This window comes from Macadamia integrifolia, unplaced genomic scaffold (assembly GCF_013358625.1).
Source record: "Macadamia integrifolia cultivar HAES 741 unplaced genomic scaffold, SCU_Mint_v3 scaffold1508, whole genome shotgun sequence".
In the NCBI taxonomy this organism is placed as follows: domain Eukaryota; kingdom Viridiplantae; phylum Streptophyta; class Magnoliopsida; order Proteales; family Proteaceae; genus Macadamia; species Macadamia integrifolia.
Genome location: NW_024868238.1, coordinates 212814 through 225761, shown reverse-complemented (window position 1 = coordinate 225761; position 12948 = coordinate 212814). Strand labels below are relative to the sequence as shown.

At 43.0% G+C, this 12948-nt stretch overlaps 1 protein-coding gene across 1 annotated transcript in view; it reads left to right on the top strand.

Moving 5' to 3' along the window:
- The window catches only part of LOC122063982 (terminal nucleotidyltransferase 4B), a 56755-nt gene that overhangs the window by 17671 nt on the left and 26136 nt on the right, over positions 1 to 12948 (top strand). The window contains exons 4-5 of the mRNA XM_042627677.1: positions 7331 to 7426; positions 7507 to 7577. Of these exons, the coding sequence (XP_042483611.1) occupies positions 7331 to 7426; positions 7507 to 7577 (167 nt within the window). The remainder of the gene's footprint in view (positions 1 to 7330; positions 7427 to 7506; positions 7578 to 12948) is intronic.

The following is a 12948-nucleotide window of genomic DNA, read 5'->3' as shown; positions in this document are numbered from 1 at the left end:
GGTCTTTTGTGAGATCCTTTGGCCCTATTGTCCCTTGGCGAAATCTCGTTTCGTTCAAAGGTCATATCCCCCGCCACAGCTTTACCACTTGGAGATGTCTTTTCAACTGCCTCCCTACGCAATCCTTCCTTCTCCATCGTCATATCCCCGTCAATCCCTCCTGTTGCCTTTGCCCTCTCGGTCAAGAGGATATCTCCCACCTCTTCTTCTCCTGCCTCCTATCCTCCTTGGTTTGGAAAACTGTTCTTGCTCGTTGCTGGCCTTCTAGTAGGTCAATTCTCCCTTTTGATAGGGAATGGATTTGGGTCGACATGACATTTGCTGGTTCCTCCATATGTGATACTATTGGTAAGTTAGCCTTCTCCGCTATTAGCAGCCACCTTAGGATGGAGCACAACATCCGTAGATGGTCATCCAACTCCTGCTCCCCGGACAGGATTTGGACAGCGATCTTCTTTGATGTTACCTCTAAAATCCAATCCCTCCATTCTATCCGCTCCCGGCCAGTCCCTCTTTCCAGCAGAAATTCTTACATTATTTCCTCTTGGAACCTTAGGCCTGTCCCCTCTCCCACCACCTAATATCATCCCTCCCCTCCCCCCTGTTGTTGCATTGGTTGTTGGGCTTCTCTTTTTGGCTCTTTGTTGTTTTGGTGCTTAGTTTGTTTTTTAGTTGCTCTTTGCTTTGTTTCCCCTGGGGTTGGCTTTTCCTTATTGGCTTAAGTCTCCCCTTCCCCCCCCCCTCCCCTTTGCCCTTGTAATTTTCTTTTCTCTTTGGTTATAAATTTGTTTATTCATCCAAAAAAAAAACCTGATGTATGGAATTTAATTCTAGATGTAACTTAGTATTGGATAGCATATAGGTAGAGAAGGTATTTGAGAATTATAGAGTGCTTTAGTTCTTTATTTATATTGATTTGTGGACTTGGTAAATAATTGAAGTAAGGCTGAACCGGATTGACCCTACTTGCAATCTCAACCTAGTCAAACTGGGTCTGGTTGGATTTTTTTTGGGTTCACTAGGATATTTTAGGATTTTGTTTTATTTTGGGGAAATCTATGTAATCTTTTTTTATTTTGGTTGATATTAGGCTTAGTAGGAGTTTCTAATTTGAGTTTATTTTGTTTCTTATTTTATTAGCTTAGATCTTAGGAAGTAATTAAGAGATTTATTGCTATTTCAGTTTTACATTTTAATTAGGAAGTTTTAATTTGGGTTTCTTATTATATATAGGTTTGTAACAAACCACATTCATTGGGCTAGGTTTCGAAGAATGAATTGAATAGTGTTTATGGTGCCGGGTAGGTTGCATAACCATGGTCGTGTGACCACTTCTCCTTCCCCCCCTTTTGCGCTTCTCTTTCCTCTTTCTTCTTCAATATCTCTATTACAGTGTTTTTCCTGCTAGTGGTACTGTTCATCTCAGAAGAAGTTCGCTAGGACCCTCATCCTTAATCTGTCCAGCCTGAAGTCTTGGGCAAAGGAGATTCTGACCTGGGCGACTCAAATCCCCCAAGCTCTGGCCCGTAACCCTAATTACATCCTGAGATTAAACCTTAGTTTCAGAACTGTTCTCTACCCTACCGCCAGCTGTGGTTGTGGTACAGTTCTCATATTTTCCCTAATAGTTGAGGCTGCAAGTACCAGAGGTTAGTGATACAGTGGGTGCGATTATGTCTTCAAAGTCTCAACTCGATTCGATTTGTAGTGAAGGAGATTTCTTCTTCAAAACAGATCTCCTTTGCCGCTGGACTACGATAGCTTGAGGTAGAAGACAACCCCAAGCCTTCCCATGGTTCCCATCTCTCTTTTGTCTATCTCCCTACCCTAATTTCCACCCCTTTTACCCTCTTTATTTAAGTGGGCCCAAAGCGATCCGATCTGCATCAGTTAGGCTATTGGTTGTGATTTTAGTTGGTGAGATGTTTTGGGTTCAAGTCCTATAAGTCTTAAAAGGGGATGTTACAATCAAAATTCTTTTTATTTTTAAGTCTCAAGTCTATGGTGGGTCCCACCATAGCACACCTAATCGTGTAAGAGGGGAAGAATCCAAATTGTGAAGGGAGTGGGAACCTCTTAAGAGAGGAGTTGGGCTATTAGTCTAATTAGAGAAGGAAGAGTATACATAAAATAGGAATCTAGGGATTTGGGAAGCAAAGAAGAAGTAAATAAAGGAAGGAAGGAATTGGTGTGGAGAAAGGAATGGGAGATAAACAGAAGAGAAAGAGAGTGGATGGAATGGAAATCGTGAAGGGGAAGGTGGGAAGAAGCATTTGCAGAGCTCCTTCAACCTCTGGAAACCCAAGGCTCCAAACATTATTACAGTTCTGCAAGTAAGTATCTAATCTGTTAGCCGTTGATTTCTGCCCAGATTTCCCCTGTTTTCTTGTTCTCCGTCCCATATCTTTACAATCCAACTGAGCCATCAGTTTTGGTTGATTCTTGGATCGAAGATGCCCCTCATATAGATAGAAACTCGACCTAGGTTTCCCCTGTTCTGGCCACCTGATTTGCTGCTATTGAAAATTACCCAAAACCTGGGTTATTTTGACCTAATCTGATCTCCAAAGGATATCGATGGCCAGACCTTATGTGACTTGAGGTTTCATCATTTTGCTCATGTTATCTTCATTGTTTTTGCCCTATTGCGATACCTAAAAGATCCATAACATCATGTAAGATCAAATCAGTGGTCCTTTTTGGTTTACTAGACATCGGATACCTTGCTTTACTCCATATTTCAACATATAGTGGTCTGATTTTTTTAGCCTGAACAGTAACCTGATTCCACGCAAACCTTGGGATATCAGAGCGCAACTCTAGAGGGGTACTCGATTCTAATTTGGGGGTGTTCTGATCAATGGTTTGTGTTTTACTTTGAAATCTCTCGAGTCTGCAATTTTTAAATTTCAGAATTTGCATTTTCAAATTACTTATGATCGATCCGTCAGATTGTGATCATATTTTGAGGTTTAGTACAGCTACTTTAGGTGAAGTTTCAATCTGAATTTGGGGAGCATTTGACTTATGGATTGAATTTAATTTCAGTTTTACTAATTTATAGAAAGTCCTTCTCAGATTCGAGTTGTTCTAATTACTCTCAAATTACCCAACCATTCTTCCTCATCTTCTAAATGGTGTAATGCTTGTCATGGGGGATTGGTTCCTAGAGTTTGACTCGTCTGAGAAGGTTGACTTCGTTGACTCTTGTTTACCTTTTTTAGGGAAGTAGGGTACTGGATTAGGGTTTGGACTAGGATGATTAATAGAGAATAGTTTATAATTGCAGTTTATGACTAATTCAAGACTTGGAACTTAGAAGGTTGAAGTAATACTTTTACAGACTGAGGTAAGTGGAGTACATTGGGCGTACATCATGGTTATGTGGTATGATCAACTTAAGTTTTGTTTGGTATGCTTGTCAAGTTTGAAATATTCTTGTATATGGTGAATTGAATTGTGTACATGTGTGGTGTATGGTTTTATGAGTAAAGATTCGTGATGATAAATATTGTTTGTGTGATGTATAATTGTGGAAGTGGTGCCTAAGGGCCGGTGATTATTTTTAGATACTTTTACTTGAGTTTCCACGTGACATGTTAAAGAATGTGATTTTTAAAGAGTAGATTGGAAGGGATTGTTTGAGGGTAAATAGACTTCGTCGTGACTCATAGCCACCAGAGAGGTAAGAGTGTTTCGTGGGACTGCGGAAACATATCCACTGTACACGTGAGTTGTCAATGGTGTATATAGTCATAGAGTGGGTGACAGTAGAGGGTGATTGCAATGGGCTGTGTTTCTCTTGTGTTATGGGCGGTGGTAGCCTGTTTCCTTCAGTGCCGGCTAGAGTGATAAAAAGGATGATTTTAAGTGAAGTGTATTATTGAAGAATGCTATTTTGAGAAGAATTAAAAGTGTTGGTTAAAACTTTTGTGATTGTTTGATTGGTCTTTCTGTGTTGTGCTCTTATTATATTCTATCTTACTGAGCTATTTAGCTTTCCGTTTATGTTATGGCATCACAGAGGAATTAGATGGAGATATGCATTGGTGTAGAGTTCGAGGGAGACTTGAAGGTTATTTTTATGCTTGCTGGAACCCATGGTTTCAACCCCAATATAGTATTTTTTTGTGTACAACCTATTTTTGACATTTCAAACCTAATAAAAGAAAAAGAAATACCAAAATCATACTTGTGGTTTTGACCGAAGTTTGCTAGTATATGTTGAGTACACTGTAAACTACACTGTAAACTAGCCTAAGTCTCCATATAACTTACATACTAGACATGGAGTAATCTATTCAAACAACCATAACATACTTTACATTTGAAAAACAAGCAATAATGTAAGATGATAGGGATACAACTCTCACCACTCAATTCCAGACGGAGTTTTTAGGCAGCTCCAATGCCGAAGCTGCGTACCACCGCAGATGTCATAGTAGCTCCTCTTAATGCAGCAACACATGAGTCTTAGACATGTTTTGGGCCCAATTGTTTTTGTTAGTAGTCTATCGCGAGAACGAGTTGTGGCCAGTTGTCTAGCGCAAGCTATGACTCCCCCTTGGGGTGTTGTGGTCCTATTAGGATTCAATAGAGTTAGAAGTTGGAATTTAGTTTTGTTTCCTTTTTTATGCTTTCTTATTCCTAGTAGGTTATGTGCAATAGTTAGTCTATATAATAAAGGAAGGAGGGCTGTCCCAATCTCATTGATTGGGACTCCCAAGGTTCCACCATCGCAGCTCTCTTTCTCTCTTCTCTTCTCTTCACAGTTTTCAAAGTCCATCACTACCCCATCTATATGACTCATCATCAACATCTTGAAATTATCCTAACCTAGGGAATGACTCACTTAGATTGAAAGAATGTGGAGGTGGCACGTATGGTTGGGTTGGAAACCTGAATATGCTATGAAAAAAAGATAACCTGCCACTTGAACCACCACCATGTCCAAATGAAGAAGAAGATCCACCATACTCATTACCATATCCAAATGAACTGGTGCTCTCGAAGGATGGTCCACAACATATACACCATACTGTGGATACCCAAAATGCGATGTTAATCCGACACTCTCGAAGCCATTATCACCATGATGTACTGGACAAGGGCTTGAGTCTATGAATTCTTGTGCACACCAATACTCAGATCCTTTATTTTTCTTTAAACTCATGGCTTCCATTGTGCCAGACAAGCTCAATATATTGGCATGGACCTCGGGTGTAGCCTTTTTGTGCATGATCGTAGCATGGGTGAATTGAGTCTCCCCTATGAATATTTGTGGCTCTAGCCTTTGGCTCCAAGTCTTGATGCATCTGGTCCTCCTTGCGTAGGGCGGCTAATTTGTCACCATTGTCATACCCACCATGGCCCTGGGTCTGGTCCGGTCCGGTGTCTAGGTGGCATACAATGAAGGCTACCACTGCTCTTCTTCTTCATCATTTCCAGTACCAGGGTGGGGCTCAAAGGGATGGGGTGTATGTGAGTGAACTTTGCCCTTAGTCACCATATATTCCTCCACGTCAAACACCCATCTATGAAGCAATCTGCTTCTTGGGCCGACCCCTAGGTCATCTAACAATGGCTCTCCTCGATCTCTAACCCACTCATTACTTTGCATCCTTCTTTTATTTGGATGCATCAACTGACTTGAGGAACACAATCCTCCCATCACAGTTTACCATGAAATTGATGATGTCATGATGGACTGTTTAGTGGGTCTAGTCAACCATCACACATCCCTGTTACTCCATAATATTCCCTCATGGGCTTTAACTCCTCAATATAATCCACCAACTTTTGCTTTTGCTTGGGAAAATAAATATTATACATCTCATATGCATTGGGCCCCTTTACACCTGGCCCAACCCTACCTATCTCATCTAATATGTTGTGGTAATATGATCTTGTGGTGGCATTGGCTGGTATGCTATGGTAGAAAGCCCACCTGGAGAAAGCCATCACCACTTTCTTCTCAAAATCCTTCATTCTACCATGTCCAAATACTACTATTGGTTCCATACACGTTCCAATGCTCATTCCAATCTTGTCCAACTTTGCTAACTCCCCCTTCTCAACTCGTATCTTGTTCGTTTTGGAAGCATTTCTTCCTATTCCATCTTTTCCTGGATCTCCTTTAATGGAAGAAATAGAAGCTCGAGAAGGAATATCAAAACCTAGTTCAGTCATTGAGATTGACGGCTCATGCCCCTTCAGTTGCATGTTCAACCTAGGGAAGACCCCACTTGCTGGTTTATCCATCATCCAGTCCTCAGCAAATCGGATGAAATCCTGATACTTCTCACCTACTCAAACGAGACTGAAAACTACCATCCTGTCGAATTGGAAAAGGTTTCGACGCTACAATGAAAATGGCCTTGTTAGTTGTAATGCTCACCTTTTGAGACTATAGCAAGCAAGCCTTCCCATCTCATCAATATCAATTACTATATTATATTTTCAGACCCTCTTCCTATGGTCGATAAGATAAATCAACTCATTGGGTCAAAAGTCTTGAAGAGAGGTTGCTGTCATGCTCTGCAAGCTCTATCTCTCAGATTACATTTTTCGACCTCAACTTATGAGGTCTGAAACTCTTAGGGGGACCAAAACTCTAGAACCTGAGCTCCTAATACTATCTTTATTGTGAGATTTAAATCAGATCTCAGACCTGGTTCTGATCTTTCCGCCAGACTTTGTTTCAGCCAATTCCTGTGGGTCTTCAATTTTCTGAATCACTTGATTGTGTGTTGGATTTAGTAGATTTGTGAGTTAGCAACATACCTTTGAAATTTTGAGTCAATCGGAGGTCGGTTGAGGGAATTCTCACGATCGGAGATTGTGTAATGTCCAACAATCTGAGATGTCTTTGTCGGCCCTATTAATCTTATGGGATTGCGTTCTTTGTCCGGGAAGGTATCGTATAGTAGCACTCCTTGAGTCCATCTCTCTCCTCCCACAACAAGCGCTAGTATATGCTACGCTCCTGGACAAAGAACATTATCCCTAATCTTATTATTTGAATAGAAAAAGGACACTGACACATTGGTTAACATGCTGCTGACCATGAAGTCATAGCTGCATTCAGTTTTACCTCACCTTCGTCCAGGTTACCTTAAAAGAGATGAGAAAGATAGAAAAGATGTCTTAGTATTATTATGTACATAGGATATCAATAATGGGGCATTTGAGGACACTATCAAATCAATTATGTTCTATAAAGTCAGTTCATAAGGTTTTTGTCATTTAGTGTCTGAATATCTTCTATGGTTGGGAAAAAAGATTCTAATGATGTATCTAACTAATTTTCTGCAAATGTTGTTATTTGTAGGTTGTGATTTTGGAATCAAAGGTCAACTCTCCTCAAATTGGTTTAAAAGCTCTTTCTAGAGCATTGTCACAAAGGGGAATTGCCAAAAAGATACAGGTTACCTATTTTTACTGATTGCAGCATTGTTCTCGCAATCAGATTCTGCCATTTAAAATGATTTACTGTTCATTTCTCAGGTGATTGGAAAAGCTCGTGTGCCAATTATTAAGTTCGTAGAAAAAAGAAGTGGCATTTCTTTTGATATTAGGTTGGTATTTTCTCACTATTTTGATTGGCTAAATATGATATTTCTTGATTTTAATTCCTCGCATTTCTTTAAATTGTTATTATTATTATTCTTATTATTATTTTTTTTAAGTTTACTATCTCACATTTTTTTTTAAATTATAGTCGTTGTAATTAATTGACTTGCCATTCCTCCTTTTTTTTGGGGGGGGGGGGTGTGGGGCTTTGATATGCCATCATGTATTTCAAGTTTTTAGTTTCCTTGGTCTATATAGGGTTTGAGGATGGGTGAGAGTTTCAACATCAACTTCATGTTCTTGGAGATTTGAGAGTCCTAAGATTTAGGCTCTCTTTGTTATGATTTCTATTTATGTTTCTATCCTATTTATGAAAAATATTTTATAATAATAATAATGTACAACAACAACAATAACTTAACTTTTCCCAACTAAATGGGGTCGGCTACATGGATCTGCCAAAGAATAAGAAAGGAGGAAGAGAGAAAAAGGAAAAAGATAAAGAAAAGAAACAAAGCAATGCAACACCTCTGGGCCATCCCAACCTAAGTGCGGTCGGTAACATGGATCTTTGCCCTCCAAACAGCTTTGTTTGATGTCATACTAGGGTCAAGACCTAGCTTTTGCATGTCTTTCCTTACCAACTCATCAGTGACCATTTTAGGCCTGCCCCTAGCTCTTCTAGCTCCTTATGATTGGATTTTATCACTCTTTATTGGAGCATCCTAAGGCCTCTGTTGAACATGGGCATACCACCTAAAGCGGCATTCTCGAAGCTTGTCCTAAATTGGGGCCAATCCCTACTCAGTTCTTACCCTGTCATTCCTCACTCTATCTCTTAGTTTTGCTACACATCCATCTCAACATCCACATCTCTGCTACTCTCAACTTATCTATGTTACGCTCAAAAAGCCAAAGAATGCTCCTCCTATTGGGTTCCTTCCTGGGTAGCCAGCCTCCGTTCGCTGTTGTCAAGTCCTCCCTCCATAATCAATGGAAACCCTCTTGCCCTCTTTCTACCTTCACGCTTGACAATGGCACATTCCTTTTCAACTTCTCTTCCCCTGCTGATAAGTCGGTAGCTATCGATGGTGGTCCTTGGTACCTAGGGAAGAAACCGATCTTCTTGTGATAGTCTGATGAGCATACTTCCTTCCGCCATTCGGAACCATCCTCTATCCCTCTTTGGGTTTCCCTCTCCAACCTCCCCCTCCACTTCTGGTGTGTTAAGGGGCTCAACCTCATAGGCTTTATCATAGGTAAGCCATTATACTCCAATAAGAGAACCAAAACAATGGATCGTCTTTCCTTTGCCCGCATTTGCATCAAAGTCTTGGCTGATCGGATTTTTCCCTCCTCAGTCACTGTTCTTGAAGGAGATGACCACTCATTTGTGCAAGACATATGCTATGACTGGATCCCCCCTAGATGCTCCACATGCAAATGCTTCAGGCATTCGACCGTGCTTTGAAGTAAAAATGAAAAAAAAAAAAATTCAGAAATTAATTCTGATGAAAATGTGGGGCATAAAGTCGAGTCATCTCTGGGTTCCGGTAGTCATGACCGGATCGTTGGTGCTTCGTCAACCTCTACATTTCCTATTAACCTTTTGGGTGATCAGACCCCTCTGAGAAAAACGCTCAGACGTAAAAGAAGCAGAATCCAGCGCACGCTGATCGCCATCTCTGGTGAAGCTCATCTCCCATCTAGTACCGCTGGTCCATTGGAAGATCTAGCAGGTATTAATCGGTTCTCTTTTGGCTTGTCCTGATGACCTAGCTGTGGCTGCAGCCCTATCGCCTACTCATACTATCCCTTGCTGCTGACTTTCTTGTACCTTCTCCTGATGTGGCCTCGGTTCCATGCCCCCTCCCTTCCCCTCTACCTCTGGCCTCCCGCCTCTCCTCCCCCTTCTTCTTGCCGTCCTTCGATCGTTAATCATGGTACAAACTCCTCCCCATCACTCTCGCCTTATTCTTCTCCCTCAACCCAGCCGGTCCAACCTGACTCATTTTATTCCCCTCAACCAGTTCCTACCGGTCCAATTACTCTCCAAATTCTCTAAGTTTCCACAGTATCACCCGCTATGTCCTAGACTCATAGTAACCTTTATAACTAGACCCACTACTTCCAACAACTCCCTGATCCAAACCTGTATCCCCCTTCTTCTAACTCACCCTACCCAAGCCTTTTACCCTTCCATCTTGACCCGAAACCATAGCCCGTCACCTTCCTTACCTGTTTCTTCCCTCTTGGTTCACGAGACAGTTCCCGCTGTTGGCCCTCGTCTTCGCTCTCTGATTTCGGACCCCCTGGGTCCCTAATGACACTATCCTTGTCTGTTTGCTCCACCGCCTTGGAAGGCTCCTCCATCGCCTTGCCGCTCGTCACCAGTGCCTCCAACTGCCCTGCCGTTGGACCCAAGACTGATGTCTCTCCTATCCACCTTCCCTTAGACTCATGCGCTACATCAGACGTCGCCATTCAGATACAGTCAGCCTACAAGGCCACCTCTGGTCTTGTTGCAATTGCTCCTCCTGCTATAACAATCAACCCTGGCCTCCTATTAGGATCTTCTGGACATGTGAACCTTGTTGCAGCTCCTCTGCACTCCCTCGCTTTGGAATGCAGCAGCTCCGACTCTCCCATTAGTTAGTCCACTGCTAAGATTCTGGACCACACTACAACCCCGACTACTGGCCTCCCTTTGAGACCTCCACTTGCTTCTTCTTCCACGCCTTGGAAGGCGTCAACATCTGTTTGCCGTGATGTTACTGATAGTGGTATTCACCCTATCACCATTACCGTTGATGAAAAACGTTGCTCCTCAGACTACCACTATTGCTTCTAATGCTGTTGGTGCTCCTCACACTTCCACTACTGCTGTTGTTAGTGCTCCCCACCTTGGTCTCAACATTGGCATCCAGCCAAGCACACATCACTTGGAATCCTCCCCTAATGCTACTTCCCCCCTTGGGAATCATGGTTCTGTGGCTAATGCTTCCTCTCCCCGATCTAGGTTCAGATTGGATCCCCTTGATCCACCCAGAACTCTTACTGCCGGTCATAAGAAGGTTCTGGCCACCTCTTCCCTACCCAAGGGACCTCCCTACCCCAAACCTACCACCACTCCTCTCCCCTCCCCTCTCAAGGAATACTCTCGTCGAACTAGGACCAAGTCTACCCTTTCCACTTGCTCGAATGAGCCTCCACAGCCCTCCCACTCCCATCCTCACTGATCCCTTGGATTATCTAGAACGTCAGAGGTCTCAATTCCTTTGCCAAACATTCATCCATCTGCTCTCGAATTAAATCTTCCAAAGATGCTATTGTCTGTCTCCTCGAAACCCGTGTCCTCGAAACCAATGCCCTTCGCATTGTTGCTTCCATTGCTTCCTCTTGGTCTTTAATCTCCAATTATGCCCACTCCTCTAATGGGCGCATTTGGATACTTTGGAACCCTTTCCTTATTTAAATCACCCATTTAGCCTTTTCCTCCCAAGTAATCCATTTCTCCTTCTCTCCTCCTTCGTGCTCCCCCCTCTCTGTCTTTTCTGCTATCTACACCCATGACCGGGCCACTGATAGACTCCCTCTCTGGTCTGATCTCTCCTTCTCTTCCCTCTATTTCCTCCACTCCTTGGGGTATTGAAGGAGACTTCAATGTGATCAGGGCTTCCCATGAGAAACTCGGTAGGGCTCCTATGGACACGACCTCCTTTGATCCCTTCAATGAGTCCATTGAGGATATTGGGATGGATGGCTTGCGATGGTCTGGCTCTAAATTCACTTGGCATAACCGCCGTAGTGGCCATGATAGGGTGGCTTGAAGCTTGACCGTCTCCTTGATAACGAGGCCTGGCTTACCTCTTTCCCTACCTCCCATGCCAGCTTTGACCTCCCTGGCATCTCCGATCACTCTCCCATATCCCTTTTCGTTTAACCACGCATCTCCTTTGGCCCCAAACCTTTCAAGTACTTTGACATGTGGTCCCATCATGAGGGATTCCTTCCTTTGGTTAGGGACACTTGGGCCATTCCCATCCCTGTCTTTTCCTCTCCTGTCATTGCTTTTTTTGTAAAAAATCTCAAAAATGTCAAAGCTGCCCTTAAATCCTAGAACTCTGATACTTTTGGCAATATCTCTGATTAGTATCTCCACTTGCCAAGCGAAACTTGACCTCATCTAGTCCATGCTTCAGCTTGATCCTCTCAACTCCTCCCTGGCCGAGGAAGAAGAGTCGGCTGCCCTGGATCTCTCCTCCCGCCTTGCCTAAGAAGAATCCTTTCTCTAGAAATCCAGGATCAAATGGCTGGAGCTTGGAGACTCCAACACGGCCTACTTCCATCACTCCTTTAAAGCCCGCAACAATGCCAATTCCATCCTCAAGCTCTTCTCCCCCTCTGGCTTGGAGCTCCTTTTCCCCTCGGACACCAAAGTTGAAGCGGTCTCGTATTTCGAGGACCTCTTGAACCCCCACCCCATCTCCTTGCCCTCCCCCCTTGGCGGACCTTTGGTCCTCCCCCCTCCCATTCCCCCTGGCCACTAAGGATTTCATGATATAATTAATTGGATGTCCTCCTCCTTGGGCATATTCTCTTTTGCCTCTGCTTAGGACTTCATTCGCTCCAAAGACCCTCATATTCCCTGGCGAAACATCATCTGGTTCAAAGGGCACATCCCTCGTCATAGTTTCACTGCATGGAGAGCCCTCTCCTACTGCCTCCCCACGCAGGCTTTCCTTAATTACCGCCACATCTAGGTCCTCACCTCCTGTTGTTTGTGCTGGAATGGTACGGAAGATGTAGACCATCTTTTCTTCTCTTGCCCTTTTTCTACCTCCATTTGGATAAAGGTTCTCCGCTCCTACAGGCCTTCCCCCCGTCCCATTCTTCCCCTCCCTTGGGAATGGATCTAGATTGACATAACCTTTATTGGCTCTGCCATATATGACAATCGGAAAGCTCGCTTTTTGCGCCACCATCAATCATCTTTGGATGGAACGTAATCTTCGTAGATGGACCCCCAACTCCCATTCTTTTGAAGGGATTTGGAAAGCCATCTATCTTATGCTTCTTGACTGCTCGACATTCCGCCCCATATAACATATTCGGTCTTACGACTACAATTGTCCTGTATTTAAGCTTGAGAGGAATATGTCGATCGCACAACAATCCAGTTGCACCTCTCCATTTCATCCATCCTACTTTAATTCTGTGAGAAACATCATCATCTATCTCACCTTTGTTGTTTATAGTTGACCCCAAATATCTAAAATAAACGCTTTGTGGAATCTCTCCTCAAGTTTTACCACTTCGACATCAGTCTTTGAGTGATTAAAGTTACACACCATATACTCCGTCTTTGTTCTACTT